We start from the raw sequence: 18,416 nt of genomic DNA, 5'->3' as shown, positions 1-18,416 counted from the left end.
ATCATATAATTAATTCTGAGTAATTTTAAAAATTATATTAAAAAGCTAATTCCAATGTTTTTTTGGCTTAAATGCATTTTTGTTTTTATCATATTTTGACTATGAAAGATTGCAGACCTATATAGCATTTCAGGCAGATCAGATGTATGCTGCATGAGGCCTAATAAGTAAATTAGTTGACTCTGCTGGGTACAAAATATCAGTCATCTTAAAACTTGCGAACATCCATGCTACAGTGAGATTTACACACACTATGTTGTGAGTAAGGCAGAGCCTTTATCCACTCATCCACCAAAACATTTCAGAAAACTTGCCATTTTACTTGTGGTAAATTTTTAAAATTGATGCACTAAACTCTAAATAATTGGATATTGCAGATTGTATTCCAGTAGTAAATTTGGATCTACATGATTAAATATAGTTTTGACCCATCTGATGATTTTTAGAGATTTTTCTTCTTACTATTTCTTCTTCGCAGCTTAATTTGCAAGTCTCAAGTTTAGATTTGAGATACTGAGTATTTCATTTTATTTTTACTCAACCTTTTAAATATATAGAAAATATAATATATATTACTGTAGTGTATTTAGCTAGAATTGCATGAACCTTTAGAGTAACTAAAGTGAAAAACCAGTGTTCAGAATTTGGTGACTCTTTAGGGCAAAGTCCCCTTGTCCCTCCCTCCCAGGGGAAAAAAAAAAAAGAAAGAAAACAACTTAGGATCTTATCTTTTGTATAAATTATCATGAATAAGAAATGAAATTTATATAATCTAATCTGTGTTACTTAGAGTAATTAGAAATATGTTGTAATGTATATATGTACAGGTGTGTGTGCGCGTATATATATATATATCTATATTTTGTATATTATTTTCAGGAAGCTTTCACAATCGACCAGGTAGCTCTAGGAAGATTATTGGCTCTCCAAGGCAGTTAGAAAATGCTGTCCCAACAAATAAAAACCCACATGGAGTTTGGGTGTAAAAGGTGATGCACTAAACTCAAATCTATCAGATCACTGTTCTTAAATTTGTATAGAATACACAAACAACTGACTTCAACCATTTACTTTTTTTTTTTTTTAATCTGAAATGTGAAAATCGAGGATTACTTGTGGATTGTAACTTATTTCTCCTCGCAGAAAGGGGTGGGGAATAAAATGGAGGTGAATGAATGATTTGAGAGCAAAGCCTCATTCAGACTTGTTTTGAATTATTTCTTAATTCTTTCCATCCATCCATCCCAGTTTAATTCTTTGTGTTCATTTCAGATTTTTCTTTTAGTAAATCAACATCATTAAGTGTGCTGTCCTTGTTTATAACTCAAGCACTTTGATAATCTATTTTTAGTCACTTTGAAGGACATATGTACATTTTAATATTCATCTTACAGCTTTTTTTTTTTTAGAATTATTTTAACACATAATAAACTATTAGATTTGATTCATTATTGTTTTTATTTGTTCCAGAAAATCGAAGTTTAAATGAATCTCGTAAGAATAGGAGGGATGGATCACAGTGATCCAAAATGTTTTTTTTTCTTTTTCCCTTCTGTTTTGGAATTAATATATTATGTGGCAGACATTTAAAATAATATAATTGCACAAATTTGATCATAGTTTAAATTAGACTAAAGTGTGGATTTATGAGAAAATACTCATTTCTTTTTATTTTTTTATTATAGTATTATTATGCTAAGTAAGACTTATTGCTGTTGCTGAGGATCCATTTTTAAAAGTTTTAGTGAATTATATATTAATGATGATAATATCCCAACAGTAAGCTATAAAGCAAACAGAAATTAAGTATACTATCCAATAGAAGTATAGAATCCAAAAAAATCTTGTAAGATTGTACAGTTTGTGGTACATCATATGTGCTACCTGATGTATATTCTGTATCCAGTTAATAAAGTGTTTAAATCTTGACTGTGAAATTATTATTGAATATGAGGAGAGATTAGTGGAAGGGGATCAAGAGCAGATAAACAACCCTTATAGAATACAATAATTGCTTGTTTATTCATCTTCCATTTACTTGGACAAGGCAGGATATAGTTAAGTTATTTCACTTCTGAACAGAAGCTTAAAAATTATACTCTTCAAATTTCACATAAAATTCCTTTATGGATTTGGCTGTATATTTAGTCAGGTATTCTTTTGTGAAAAGATGGCCATAGCCAAGTAATTATCTCCTGGGGCAAAGGGAGAAAGTAGTAGGATATCTTCAAGGGTAATGCATTTCATTATCTTCCCCATGATGGGTTATACTGCTGTGGTGGTCTAGAAAAGACTGAGCTATCATTACAAAGCACTTCATCTTTTACAAAGAAAACAAAATTACATCAAAAGATAAGACTCTAGGCTATAAAAATTCTTTTATGAATTTGGCTGTATATTCAGTCAGTGTTCTTTCTGGAATTCTTTTGTGACAAGATGGAGGACCATAGCCAAATAGTTTGTCTTCTGAGACAAAGAGAGAAAGTAGTGCTTTCTTGAATTAAAAAAGAAATTAAATTAATAAACTAAATTTTGCTCCAAACATATGTATGTACATTAACAGAATTATCATATTCTCTCTTTGGTAAGTTATGGTTGCTTTGACAGTTACCAGTTTTTTCCTAATGATTTCTTGCATATGAAGATGGAGAGAGAGAAGTATCATCTGTGAATTTCTTATCAGTGGATCCTTATGGATTAATCCAATTTATCTGTGAGATCCACTGATTGAATACCTATCACTGATGAATGTTTCTGCAACTTGTCTAAGGGAGGATATTGTTGATGATCATGTGTCATCACATAATATCAGTAGGCAGTGGACATGTCAAGATTCTCCTAATATAGAATAGTATTATAGTACTGGTTGTATCATGGTTTTCATTTGATCACATATATATTTAATTTTATATGCACTGTTTTTTGTTTTTATTGGCAAGTTATGATTTTATATTAAAAAAAAAGATATCTGCTAATGCATCTTTGTTTTCCAAATGAAGTAGGTGGAACTTTTTGGAAACTGAAACTTCAATCTCCACCCTTAGCTATTACTAACTGAATTCAGGGCTATCAAGAATTCTTTCTAAGAAATCATCTTAGAAAGAATCATCATTGAGAGTACAACACACAAGCACTGCCATCTCATGATTCAGAACTCCGACACTCATTATGCTTGAAAGAGATAGTTCTGTGGTCAATATTCTTGAGTTGTGGGATTAACAACCAGAATTTCTAGGGAAAAAAACCGATGTGCGTATGTCAGCTAACTCAAGAACTGCTTGAAGAAAGGTCTAGTAACATCTCTGGTTAGCAACTAGAATCAGTCACTCAATCATGTAATGGTCTTTATCCTATCCTGCCAGTCTAGCATTATGGAAAAGAAGCATTTCCATAAGCTGTATAGGGTCTCAGAGTCTCTATAGCTCATTCAGAAAGACCTGGGTTCAATTCCAGTCAGAGATGTGTGGAACCTTTATCTGGTCTCTTTTGATGAAAGGTGAGTTAGCTAGTCTCATACGCAGGTAGGGGTTTTTTCACCCAGAAACTCGGATTCCCCCCCCCACACACACACAATAAGCAAACGTCCCAATGAACATACACCTCTACATACATAGGACACCTCCAGGAATAAGGAGTAACCAACCTATTCCATAGGATTTCGGTTCCGAATGCCTACACGGTAAAAAGGTAGGTCTACGCATGAGTGTAAATTAGGATAGGATACAGGTCTCTTTACAATTTTATTTCTTACATTTTATAATGTTTGGCATTTATTTGTTAGATTATAGTTTAGCATGTGTCTATAGATATAAAAAGTGCATTGACATCAAAATTCTATTTAAAAACGTTTTTGTAATAAAATAAATAGGTAACAACCTCCCATATTATATGGTCATCAGATTTCTAAACCCAAGTTTTCAAACATTTCAGTGATTGAGTTACCACACATTGAAGTTATCATGCTCAACTGAAAAACTAAAATATCTTTCAGAAGTGGGGGGACACCTATTACAAAATTCTGATAGAACATTTACTGTAGAAATGCAGCATTTCACTGAAGCTGTAACTTCATTCATGTTTCAGTATTTGAAGACACCAAACATTTCAGCAGATCATGTTTCACAATTGTTTAAATGATGATTATAGTTTATTTATCATTTAATGTGGTTCAGTTTTCCTCAAGTTGAAGCATATCATGCAGAAAGTTGGATTGATCTCTGTTTTGTGAACTATTGAAAAGATTCTTTTGAGCTCTAATGTCTCCACTGTTAAGAGTGCATTGTTATAAAGAGAATGGTTAAAATTATACACTTTTAATTAATTACACAATTATGTAACAGTTCACAAAAAGGATATTAAAGAGATAAGACAAGTAAATAGATGGGAATGGAAATATTATTATTATTAAGCGAGACCTCCAGGGAGTCAAGGACTCATCAAGGGAAGCCACATACTACATGCACCAGCTATCATACTTATTCTTGAATTTATTCACACTGCTTGCACTCATAACTTCCAATGGCAATCCATTCCAATCATGCACAACCCTATGAGAGAAAAATCTAGCTCTCGCCCCCTTCTTAGCAGCATTCATTCTCAGCTGCCAAGGATGTCCTCTTGTTCTTTCCCCATGCTCCATAAATTGAAAAATGCCATCAGTTGAAATACTGTGTGATCCTTTCAGAAGTTATAAGTCTCAATCACATCAGTAGTGTATGCCAGGTTGATAGCTTTTAACAAAATGAGTACTCGAAATACAATTTTAATAATACAGACCAGTTTACAATAAAACTTATATTAAAACCTACCAGTTTCGCCAGCAAACTGTCTGGCTTTTTCAAGGCGTTTATGGAGATATGAAAACTAGTAAATGCAAATTGAAAGGAACATAAAAAACGTTGTAAACCAACTAGTAGCTATAGTTACACGTTTCGCGTGAACAGAGAGGACATTGTTCTTATTCATTATCACGCATGCGTTGTAGACGTGTAATGCGATTACTGGCTAGCTGTAGTTCAGATTGATTGAGAGAGAGAGAGGATCAAGTTTTTCCACGAACTGTTTAGAATTACACCCTGATTTCTGTTGAGGTTTCCGCTGGTTATTGACACTATTGTGGCTTCCTTAAATAAATGATGCCTGTAGTCGTCATCGAGATATGGCATGGAGCTGTTTTGCCAATCTATCGTGTGGTTAGACGTACAGAAATGATGTGCTAAGCCGGAAGAGATGCTTCTGTTGTGGTTTACATCACCAACATGTTCTTTTTGTCTAATTTCTAAGCTTCATGAAGTTTGTCCGATGTAGGCAAGACCACAGGAACAGGGAATGTAATATACTCCTGGATATTTGTAGAACGGCACTTTATCTTTTGGGGATCCTAAAACTTGTCTGATGTTGGTGTTTGGTTTGAAGACCACTCTGATGTTATGGGCTCTTAGTATTCTTGCTATTTGATAAGAAATTGACTTGATGAAAGGTATCACTACAGTAGAAATGTGCTGACAGTGGGATTCTTCTTGTCTGGGTATAGATTTTATACCCAGACAAGAAGAGTAGTAGGATATTATGTCATTGTATAGATATTTTTTGATGATGTTTTGAGGATATCCATTTTGTGATAATGTGTTGGCTATTAGTGATAGTTCATTCTGTGTATCCTCCTCTTCTGATATAAACTTTTTGGCTCTATGTTTCAACATGTGGATAATGCTCAGTTTGTGTGTCTTGTGATGGTTTGAAGTATAATGAAGATATCTTCCATATCTGTGGGTTTTCTGTAAATGGATAATTTGACACTGTTAGGTTGGTTTTTTATCAAGATATCTAAAAAATGCAGTTGGTTGTTGTTTTCCACTTCCAGAGTGAATTTTATCCATAAAAGATTTTAGGTTATCTAAGCTGTCTTGCCATATGATGAAGATATCGTCAACATATCTCCACCATGTAGATGGTCTCGGAGAGATTGCAGAGAGAATTTCTTTTTTAAAGTTTTTCCATGAAAAGGTCTGCACAAGATGGTGATAGTGGGCTTCCCATTGCTAGGCCTTCTAATTGTTGGTTTACAACGGTTTTTATGTTCCTTTCAATTTGCATTTACTAGTTTTCATATCTCCGTAAACACCTTGTAAAGGCCAGACAGTTTGCTGGTGAAACTGGTAGGTTTTAATATAAGTTGTTATTGTAAACTGGTTTGTATTAATAAAATTGTATTTCTATTATAGAACAACTAAATATGTATAATTTAAAATGAGTACTCATTAGTTGAACACCCTCTTCTGCATTTGAAACCCTCACATCATCTGCATTTAGAAGAGTTATTCTTTCATATTCATTTTTTCTTTTACTTGCAGCATATCGATAGAATTCTTGTGGGTTATCTTTAGCATGCAGAGCCATTTTCTTTTCATACTCAGACTCTTTGCTTTCCATACAATAGTTGTGACTATTCTAGCCTGCTGCTTATAATATTCATAATGCACATCATCCTTATGCATGGGTATTCCTTCCAGATCATCCTTTTCTTATGAGTCTCTTGCTCAATAAGATTACACATCCATTTGACTCCTACCCTATTTATTCTTTGAATTCTTGAGACACACTCTGATATTGTGCCTGTGTAGCTCAGTTGATGTGGCGTTAGCATGCCATGGCACTTGACTGCACGAAGGAAGACTTGGTTTCAAATCTAGTCAGTGACTAGAGGAAATTTTTCTAAGCCTTTTTTTGACTGGTTCCCGAGTTAGTCGATCTGTGAGCAAGTGAGTTTTTGTTCCCGGAAACTCAGGTTTTTCGTCCCATAAACTCAAGAAAATCGACTGTAGAACCTACACTATTTCAGATATTAAATATATTGTATATATATATAATTATTAGTGATACCCTCGGGCCAGCTATCTCCGATTGATTGTGTACCAGTGGAGATTGAACTGCCCACTCAGTCTCCAAGAGTTAAATAGGGCTAAAATGGCCTCACCTATTCCCTATGCGGGAATAAAAGGCATTAGCTGATTTTTTTTTTTTTTAATGCTTCCCATGCACTGTCGATATTCTTCCCATCCATCAACCATTCCCATTCCACTGAACTTAGTATACTCCTCAGTTGGATATAATTTCCTGCTTTGTAGGTTCAGCATGTAACCTTTTCTGAATGGAACATTCATAATCTTAGTCACGTCTAAGTGAGTACCACATAATCACTGTCACCAACTGGAGGCAGAATAGTTGCATCTTTAACTGAAATGCCCTCTGACACTATAATCAAATGCTTGTTTTGCAAAACAATAGGTGCTGGTACTCATTATCAGCAGGAAAATTTAATAATTAAATACCAACATCTGTATATCACTGTTAATAAAGGTGCCAGTATGATGTACTGTTGTGTACAATCCCCCCAAAAAAGCCAGTCATCCTATTTTTGTATAAAACCATATTTCAGAGCTATCTTTTTTAATTAATTATGAAATGCAACCTGATGATATTGGTTATATAGGATTGGATGCTGAAATATAGAAAATTCATTTAAGACATAGCTGAACAGCATATAACCAAAGTGCAAGAATAAAGTTGATATACTTCATTCTTTATTAAATTATTTTCCCATCCAACCTCAGATGAGTGATAAACTTTGTGATAAGTTTCACTTTAGTATTGATACAGTGAAAAGGGGAAATAGAACTGAATTTGTTTTCACGTTACCACTTGTATTTTGATTTGAGACAACAAACAGTTGGTCAAAGGTAAAAATCTGTAAGAATTTAAGTTTTTAGGTGATAGGTGTTAATTTTGTCAATTCCACACTCCCACGGGCTGGCTGACCTACAGCACATGTAGTAAAGTGAATAGGCTGAGGTGAGATAATCTGTGAACCTCACTCTAGAAACTGAACATGGAATTTTTTTTTTTTTTTTTTCCCCAGATCTCAGTAAGTGGGGTGTTTTGCGCCATTCAACAAAAAATGACCTTCCACCTTAAGATTTTCACAAACATCTGTGTCAGTGGGATTTGAACGTGCTTGTTGAGTTTCAAAACTTATTTCTGCTCAAAATCTAGGGTCATTTTCATATTCAGCAATTAAAAATACTTATAAAACACTTGCGTTAAAATTCTTTTAATTTCCTGGAATAAATTGGAAGTTGAGAATGAATGCTATCAAGAAGTGGGTGAGGGCTAGATTTTTCTCTCATAGAGTAGTGGGCCTGATTGGAATGGATTGCAATTAGATGTGGTGTGAGCAAGTAGGGTGACTAAATTCAAGAACAGGTATGACAGTTGGTCAAATAGTATAGCCTCCCTCAATGAGTTTCTGACTTTTTGGAGGACTCTCTTAATAATAATAATCAAAATTACATTATCCAGTATAATGGGGTTGTTGTTTAAGGATCAAAGCTAGATAACTGGGATGAAACCTCTACATGTCCTAAGGAACATGGAGAGCTGGCTGAGCTCGTCTAATTATTATTATTGTTCATTTCTCGCCTCGTAGTCCATGCTATAAGTAGGTATTTTCTTGAATGCTGAACAGTATGAGATTTAGTGAACTAACAATATTCTGCATTAGCTTAAGCTGCCCCCCCCTTGCTATTTTTGTCAGGCAAACAATGAGACATTAGCTACAGGAACAAAATCCAACTCGCCATCAACAGAAAAGAAGGGGAACTAACAAAGAATTAGAGAAGTACTACATCAATTTAACCTAAATAAATTAAGTTAAAATTAAGTCTGGAACAAAGAAGACAGAAACAGGCAAGATTCTATTTCTTTTACGGTTACACAGTGATCAGCATTCATATTTCCGAATTTAGGGACACAAAACACAATGTTAAAATTATTATTTTACTTATTATTAATAAAATAACACTGGACGTTTCGACCCCTCTTTATTGAGGTCATCATCAGAAGGATACATGTGTATAAGGAACCAGGATCTTGCACTCTGTACTGGTAAATTAAATCTACGCTGTTAATTAATCTTTTTCTTAACTTGACCTCTAGCGATAAATAAATAAAATAAAAATTAAAGTTGAATAAAAAAAAATTATAATTAATAAATAAAATAAAAAACTACAATAAACTCTGCTAAAGTCCTCATGTACTAAGATTCTCTTCTGCATTTGCAGTTCAGATTATTATACTATGATTTTCTTCAGGACTTGTACAGCTCAAGTTGCCATGGAATGTTAAGGGGGGAAAAAAAAAACACTTCAAGTCTTCTTGTATTGGGATTTTTCTTAGGCTTGTTCTGGTTGCTATAAAGGTTGCAGATGGGTCCTCCGCATTCTTGGAATGGTTAGGCCATTTTTGTTCAGATTTGGGTTATGTTTGAACATTTCACATGCTTCTTTGAATTTCCTCTCGAACCAGATTTTGGTACAGTGTAGGAACTTGGTATTTTTCCAATCAATTCTGTGGTATGTTTGGAATGCATGGTCAGAAAGGCTGGTTTTTCCAAAATGGAGGTATTTAATGTGTCGTTTGTGTTCGTCTTTCCTAATTGGGATGATTCATTCTGTTTCCCCTGTGTATGGTAGGTTACACATGCATTGCATTATGTATACCCCTGGATGGGCTAGGTGTGGAAGAGGATCTTTGGAAGAACTGAGTAAGTGTCTTAATTTTGTTGGAGGTTTAAAGGTGGTTTTGAGGTTGTATTTGTGTAGTGTTCTATTTTTTCAGAAATGCCTCTAACATAAGGTATGGCAATAGCATTCTTGAAGTCTTTTTTGTTTTTACTAGTATCTCTGTGTAGGATCTTGTAAATAGTTTTTTACTGTATCCGTTTTTTTATAAATGTATGGTTGATGATCTTGTATTCCTGGTTTAGAGCTTGTTCATTTAAACAGATAGTTTGAGCTCTGTGTTTAAGGGTGCTTATGACACCTAGTTTTTGTTGTTGGGTGGTGATAAGAATTTTTGTATATGTACTCGCCTGTGTGTGTAGGTGACTGAGAAGGAGAGACAGCCTGAGGGAAGATGTGTGATGAGTGTGTCTAGGAACCGAAGAGAGTTGTTTTTTTTCTATTTCAATGGTGAATTGGATACGTTTGTGTTGTTTCTTCAGGTGGCTTAGGAATGTATTTAGTGCTTCGCGGCCGTGGGGCCAAATGGCAAAAATATCGTCGATGTATCTGAGCCACGTTTTGGCCTTTAAGCACGCTGACTCGTTGCTCCAAGTCTTCCATATAAAAGTTTGCAATTGGGGGGAGGGGAGGGAAAGTGGTGAGCGCATGGCTGTACCCTCTTTTTGAAGGTAAAAATTGTTTTGCCACACGAAATATCCGGAGCAGTGTACGTGGACAAAGAGGGCTGTGATGTTGTGTGGAAATATGTTCTGTAAGAGTAAGATAGTATAATTGATCGGGACATTGATGAAAAGGGAAGTTATGTCAAAGCTGACTAATAAATCTTGGTCATTGAGTGTAATGTTTTTAATTTTGTTTATGAAATGTTGTGTATTTTTTATGTAGGAAGGGGCTGACCTACCAATTCCTCGAGTGTAGTGGTGTGTGTCTGTTTTGTGTATTTTTGGCAGGCCATAAATTCTGGGCTCACGGGCATAATGAGGTATTCATTTTTTTGTTGTTTCTTCTGGTCATGTGTTAACGGATTTAATTCAGTTGTTGTTTTCTTTTTGATACGTTTCGTGGGGTTGTAGTTTACCATTTGGTAGGTGTTGTGGTCCGATACCAACACTTTGATAATTTTTTTTTATATATACTGTATATATATACAGGGTGTTCGGGATAAATTTGACAGTTTCGTAAGGAAAAAGAAAATCTTCTTTGTATCTATTAAATTTAATGAATTGACAAAAAACATTACAGGCAGAGTTAATTACAATACTATCAACAAGATTTACTCAAAATAACCACCATTAGCATCGATCACAGCTTCAATCCTGGTTCGGAACCTCGAACAAGCTGATGCTACAGTCTCCCTGGGAAAGGCCGCAAAAACTGTTTTAATTTTATCCATTAACTGGGCTTTTGTATTACTGGAAGTGCGATTGGTGTCTTTTTCAACTGCGCCCCATACAAAATAATCCATGGGGTTAAGGTCTGGGGAGTTTGGAGGCCAAACATTTGGACTGGTGAAGTCGTAGAAATTTTCAGACAACCATTTTTGACTTTTCCCAGAGGTGTGGCAAGGGGCCGAATCCTGCTGCCATACATACGGCCTACCATTGGCTACCCTTGTTATCCAGGGCTTGACTACAGTGTTTAGCAACTCCACGTAGCCATCTGAAGTCAACCTGAGGCCCTCTTGGAAAAATGCGGAGGCATCACATTGCCTTCAGAGGATACACATCCGAAAACCATCACAGTTTGGGGAAATTTAGTCTGCATTACACGAGGAATGTCCTTTGTACTGTATGCAAGCCATCTGTTATTCTGCGTGTTGTGTTTTTGATCCTGGCAAAAGTTTTTCTCATCGGAAAAAACCAGATTGTTTGTGGTTCCGCAGGATGTTTCACTCTGCTTAGAAGTTTCTTCGCGTTTATCAAACGTTTTTCACGGGCCTTTTCTGTAAGCAGCTGACCTTTGCGGCGCTTGTATGAGTAGTAGCGGAGGTCTTCATTGAGTGCAAGCTTCATAGTAGAGGCTGCAACATTCATTTCACGTGACAAAGCCCGAATTCCAATGCCAGGGTTCTTCAACACCTGTTCCTGCAGATTTGCGAGGAATTCTGCTGTACGAACGCAATCAGATCGTCTGCTAGGGATCTTTCTTCTTGCTACATCCTCGTAGTCACCATTGCAAGTCTCTAGTTCATGCCTGATTGTTTTTACTGTATTCAGGGAGCATTGGGCAGCAGTCGAAATATCCTTATTTTGATGGCCGGCACGAATCATCATGATACAAGTTATTCTCTTCCATGATTCAGGTGGGTTCCAGCTATCCATCCTTTCTGACATCTTGTATATGAATGAAGAAGGGTCCAACCTTTTAAATGAAGAGAAGTGTGTGTTAATACATGTAACTTACGGAAAAATATAATTAATTATAAATATGTCAAATTTATCCCGAACACCCTGTATATATATTATTTTTTATTTAATTTTTTTTTCAACTTTTATTTTATTTTATTTAATTATCGCTAGAGGTCAGGCTAAGAAAAAGATTAATTAACAGCGTAGATTTAATTTACAAGTACAGAGTGAAAGAGCATGTAGCTTGGTTCCCTATACACATGTATCCTTCTGATGATAACCTCCATACAGGGGTTGAAACGTCAAGTGTGTATTTTATTAATAAGTAAAATAATCATTTCAACACGTGTGTTTTGTGTCCCTAAATTCGGAAATATGAAGGCAAGATTCTATAAATAACTGCGAGATATATTTTGGCGGTAATGATCAAGGAAAGGAAGGACTAGCTATAGTATTTACCTCTAAATACGAGGATAATCTTCCTGAATAGCAGGCAATATCAAGTAATGATGTGGGTAAATATAAAAATGGAACTGGACAATAAAACTTACTTGTGTGTGTGTGCTTATGGGTCTGCAGAATGTTCTGCTAAAGGAAGTGGACTATAAGGCATTTTTTTGAATCATTAGAGAAAGCAGCCTAGCAAACAAAGGAAAAGGTAGTCCTTTTCAGGAACTGAATATCAATGTTTTAGAACATTTATATTCTGCTCTGTAGCAGATATCTTCACTTTAGATGTTTTACCAGGGTAAGCATCTGATAAAGTTTGCAAGAATAGAATGTCAGAACTTGATTTCATGGGAGAAATCAGAGAAAAGTTTTTTTATGTTGCTGCCATCCACGAAAGGTTATTTGCACATTGGTAGTACAAATAAAAAAACAAAAAAAACTTAACCTACTTTGATCAGGTTAAGTTTTTTTACTATTTTATCTTTTTAATTTATTTTTTACATAGTCTGGAAACCCTACTCTAGAGACCAAACATGGAAATTTTTTCAAGCGGGGGCATCTCACACTGGACAATGAAATTCATCTTCTTCCAACTAAAGACAATCACAAACATCCAAGCTGGGATTCAAACCTGTAGCTTGTTGTTTGGAGAGAGGGTATGCTAACCATTCAGCAACCAGGACTGCATGTAACAAGGATCTATATTTCAGTTTTGAAGACTCAGAAAAGGATATATAATAAAGTACAAAGAAGAAAACTGTTCAAAATGCTACAATTATATATTTCATGCATAGCACTCACTTTGATTTAAAATCAGGTGTAAGACTATGCTGCATTTTTTTCCACTTTTATTCATTTTTATGGATCCCATTATGAAGGAAAGGTGAATTGAATCAAATGGGTATTAAAACTGGAGACATTAAACTTTACTCTTTGTGTATGTCATGTATACTAAAGTCCAAATATAACAAGTGTGATATGACAATTGCTGGCCTAGTTGGCTAAGTGGAAAGTGGACCCGCTCTCAAGCCAACAGATTATGCGGTCAAATTCCACTGTGATAATGGATTTTGGTAAATACCTTTTAGGTGGGAAATGAATTTCTGTTTTCTGGTGAGAGACCCTGCCCAACATATTGCAGGAATGAAGTGTCTTTAAAAAGTTGCATGTTCAGTCTCTATTGTTGAGTTTTTCCAGGTTATGAAAAAAGAAATAAACACGGGTTAAAAATGAAATAAAAAAAAGTCTGAGCTGCTCCTCTACTAATACAGGGGGTCCTCGAGTTACGTCGGAGATCCGTTCCTACGGACCGACATAGGCAGCGATTTTCGATGCAAGTTGGAATTACCATAGCCTAAATTATTTACCTAACCTAAAACACCCTGAAGTCATACGTATATATCAAGAAACAGAACTAGGCCATAGGAAAATGAAAGGGAGAACATAATTACTGTATAGTACAGAAAAATGAAACTGTAATAAAAAACAAATATAAAAATGAGAACAATCCCCAAAATGACAAATTTTGGGATCCTCAGCCTCAAACTTGGCCAGCCCATCCTCAATGAGGGCAAAACCTTCTGCGAAGCCCTTGGTGGTGAATCTCCTGGGTTCAGGAGTTGGAACTGTTTCCTCCTCAATCGGTTGCTTCTCTAACTTAATGAGGTCTTCTGCTGACAACTCCTCCCCATGAGATGCCAGAAGCTCTGTGACATCTTTGGCCTCCACTTCCAAATTCATCTGCTTCCCCAGGGCAACAACCTTCTCTGTGACAGCCTCAAATGTTTCCTCATAGCCATGGAAATCATTCACAAACTGGGGACACAGTTTTTTTCCACACACCATTCAAATTTGTCTGCTTCACTTCATCCCAAGCATGCCCAATATTTTGTATGGCATTATAAATGCTGTACGATTTCCAAAAGTCTTTGAGGGTTAAGTTCCTGTCTTTTTCAGTTGCCCTGAAAGCCATAGCAAATGTCCTGTGGAGGTGGTAGGCCTTAAATGAAGCAATAACACCCTGGTCCATAGGCTGCAAAAGGGCTGTGGTGTTTGGTGGAAGGTAAACCACCTTATCATTAGGGTGAGTCATCAAAGTGGGCAGGGTGACCAGGGGCATTGTCTAGCACTAACAATGTCTTAAAGGGCAGACCCTTGGCTGTGCTGTACCTCTGAACTTCTGGCACAAAATGGTTGGTAAACCAGTCCTCGAAGATTTGAAGTGTCACCCATTCCTTCTTATTGGACCTCCAGATGACAGGCAGTTGACCCTTCCAAATGCCCTTTAGTTCCCTTTGATTTTCAGTCTGATAGACCAACAAGGACTTCAGTTTTAAGTCGCCAGCAGCATTAGCCCCAAGAAGCAAAGTCAGTCTCTCCTTACCAGCTTTATGGCCTGGTGCTGCCTTCTCGTTGACGATATAGGTACGATTAGGCATACGTTTACAAAATAGGCCTGTCTCGTCCACTTGTTGAGCACTGTATCCCTTCCCCCTTATTATCTCAGGAAACTCACCAGCTGCTTTATCATCACCACTAGCAGCTTCACCTTGCCCTTTAAGGTAATGTAAATTTCCCCCGAGCCTTAAACCGCATAAACCAACCTTTACTTGCACTAAACTCTTCACCTGCACTCGTTTTCCCTCCTTTCACTTTTCAATGCCTGAAACAATCTTTTCGCCATTTCTTGAATTAACATGAGGCTAATTGGGATATGGCGTTGATGCTGGTCTTCCAGCTAAAGAACAAGAAGCCTTTCCATCTCAATCATGAGCTACTACGTTTTTTCGTAATCACAGTCGATTTCATGGGCGCCAATCCTTTCACGTGTTCAAGGATGCGAACTTTATCCTTGATAATAGTCCCGACTGTGGTATGACTTAAGTTCAACGCGCAGCCGATGTTCGTTGGCGTTTCTCCCTTTTATTAATGTTGTCTAATTTCACTTCTAATGTAATGGCTTTCCTTTTCTTCTACACACTGCCATCGGAAGAGTCTGCCTTACGTTTGAGAGCCATATTGAAGGGTTAAAAAGTCAAAAAAAAAAAACACAAAAGTGAGAGAGCGGATGTAAACAAAGCACGCGGTACCCAAAGAGTGTATGCTGGAACCCAAGCGACTCCACCTCTCCCAAACAAACGCCACTTAACGGCGTATTCTTCCGCCGCGTTCCCAAACAAGTTCGCTCGCGACGTTTGAATTTTACGTCGCGCTGCTTCAAGTCGAAATTTATTTTTTAAATTATTTATGGGATTACCGCCGTAAAGTCGAAACGACGTAGGTCGAGGACCCCCTGTATACTATAGGTTTCAAACCTTTCATATGGGTAGGAATCACATATATAAAACTGGAAAACATTAACTGCATTTTCAGTAAGAAATCTGTAGAATTAGTAAAGTACCTGTTTGGGTAAATTTTTTTAGTGATTATGGTAAATTGAATATGAGTATAGATAATAAAGTAAGCAATATTTGGCAGCCAGTTGAATAAATTTTTATATATCATAAAGTAAATTTAGCCTGGTTAAAAAAGAGTTCAATTTTTAAATTCTATATCCTGAAATACGTAATTTACTTACTTCATCCTGGTTATGATTATTATCATTTTGTAACTGGAATCTTCAGTCACCTGAAAAAAAAAAAAAAAAAAAAAAAAAACATAAATAAACACACACACGAGCTTCCTTCTTCTTCCCATGGCTCTACAGCCCAAATCGAGCCTTGGCCTCCTGGATTTGTTGCTTCCAACCCTGTTTGGCAGGACCTTACGTCTAGTTTTGACATTGCAATATGATATTCCTATCTTGATTAATGGTATCTATCAATTATTCAAATTAAATGGATATTGAATCCCACATTGTTTCTTAGCCGAATAAGAATCTCAGATAGGAAATCTAATCTAAGAGTTTCATGCCGAATATAGGAAACTATAAAAGTTCAGCGAATCCAAGCGTAAGCCAACACGTGGTACATGCTGGGGCAACTCGTAGTAAAGGTGGAGTAAGCCCCGTTCACTGTCCTTAGTATTTTCCCATAATGTAAAACACAACTCCTAGGAGATGTATGCTGTTATACATTATGAGAGAAGGTCACTACCCAGACCGGTTTCGACCTTTTTTGAGGTGTATTTAAGTAAAGACCTCTAAAAATTAGGCGACCACTCCTTACGAGTGACCGAGGGATCGTCCAACTCAGCGTTGTTCCACTCGGTGACTGGCTCACCCCACCATCAGACAGAGCTATAATCTCAGCGGTGGCCCTACTCAGAGACAGGCAAAAACCTACCCCAAGCAGAGCCTCTCATATACATCAAGGAAACCCCTCATCAGTGAGTAGGTACACCCAGATGTAAATACTGAGGTTGCAGTAATACAGAGCTTATTTCTTTACTGTACGAGTTGCCAAAAGATGCACTAATGCAATTACTGAGATAAGAGCCAACAGGCTTCAGGGCGAAGTAAAATTATTCAAATTAAGTGGATATTGAGTCCCACATTATTTCTTAGCCAAATAAGAAACTCAAAGATAGGAAATCTAATCTAAGAGTTTCATGCCGAATATAGAAAACTATAAAAGTTCGGCGAATCCAAGCGTAAGCCAACACGTGGTACATGCTAGTGCAGTTTTCTATACAGTTTTACCTGGTACAGTTTCCTGTGGGATTCAATATCCACTTAATATGAATAATTTTACTTCTCCGAAGTGAAGCCTGTTGGGTCTTATCTCAGTAATAGTATCTATCAATCTTGTTCTTGGTTTTCCTTTTGGTATTTTATAAAGAATTTTATATTTAGAGTCTTCATAGGAATACTGTCGTCGTTAGCCATACAAAATACATGTCCTGCCAAGTGTAACTTTTTGAAGTATAATCAATTTCTTGATTATACTTCATGGATTATAGAGGTTGGTGGATAGGAGGAAAAGAGGAGGTATGATAGAGACCTTCAAGTTTATTAAGGGATTCTATCAGATTAATACAGAAGAAATTATAAAAAGAGTAGATGTTAAGATGGGAAGAACGAAGGGCCATCCCTGGAAGTTTTATAGGGATGTGGTGAAGAAAGGAGTGAGGAGTAAATTTTTTTACATGTACGAGGAGAGTTTTTAGTGAGTGGAATGCATTGCCTGAATGCGATGTGAGTGCAGATAGTGTAAATAACTTCAAAACTCATTACAATTGATATGTTGCTGGTTGAGTGGGTTTCCCATGAGTCTATTGACTCCATGGAGTTTACGAAATAATATTTGGAGCGGTGTACCAAAAACATTAAAATGCATGTTTCTATCCAGAAGAGAACATCCTGCTTATATGATGAGTCCTCTCTCTCTCTCTCTCACACACACACAAACTTGTTATAATCACTTTCTCATAGACTATTTTGCATTATGTCTTTTCAGTAGATATTTCAAGTTTGATGCTACCACCATCATCCTTCTACCTATCTCTAAACATGTAAAAACATGAGAAGCTGCAGGTTAATATCCATACATAGTTCAGCTTCATTGCTATCAGACTTCTCATTCTCATCCTCCTATTTCGTTCTGTCTGCCGCTGTTCATTGGAACATTCTTCTAACACACTGTTTTCCCCAAGGAACACAACCTCTAGCTTTTCAAGAAACACAGTCATAGGTTCTTTCTCCCTAATCAATTGGGCTCACATGGTGTTGTTTTAATATAAGTTTTGCAACTTTTCATATATGTGGGTGGATATATATATATATAAGAGGGTAATCTGAAAGGTTCTCGGCCTAACGATGAAAGAACGAATTTATAATTTCTAAATTATTTTTATTTTTCAACATAATCTCCCTTAAAACTAATACGTTTATTCCAGCGATGTTCCAGCGCCATTATCCTGTCCCTGTAGTGGTTGTTGTTCTCAGTAAGATCTTCAAAATACCCCTCTATAGCTGCAATCACCTCTTGATTCGAAGAAAAATGCTGATCAGTGATGAAGAGTTTTAGTTTTGGGAAGAGATAGAAGTCAGAGGGAGCCAAATCTGGGGAATAGGGTGGATGTCCAACAATTCATAGTG

The 18,416-nt window shown here is 36.3% G+C and overlaps 1 protein-coding gene across 2 annotated transcripts in view; it reads left to right on the top strand.

Annotated features, from left to right (window-relative positions):
• RASSF8 (ras association domain-containing protein 8) overlaps window positions 1-1,929 on the top strand; it is a 145,223-nt gene extending 143,294 nt beyond the window's left edge. For both annotated transcript variants that reach the window (XM_090414423.1, XM_090414424.1), the window contains exon 5: window positions 880-1,929. In XM_090414423.1, coding sequence (XP_090270549.1) covers window positions 880-986 — 107 coding nt within the window. In that variant the 3' untranslated portion in view covers window positions 987-1,929. The remainder of the gene's footprint in view (window positions 1-879) is intronic.
• The last annotated feature ends 16,487 nt before the right edge of the window (window positions 1,930-18,416 follow it).

The sequence above is a fragment of the Typopeltis vanoorti genome, chromosome 25 (genome assembly GCF_054136105.1).
Source record: "Typopeltis vanoorti isolate ZY-2024b chromosome 25, IOZ_Tvanoo_1.0, whole genome shotgun sequence".
Classification (NCBI taxonomy): domain Eukaryota; kingdom Metazoa; phylum Arthropoda; class Arachnida; order Uropygi; family Thelyphonidae; genus Typopeltis; species Typopeltis vanoorti.
Note: the sequence above shows the minus strand (reverse complement) of the source record. Positions and strands in the feature narration are given on the sequence as shown.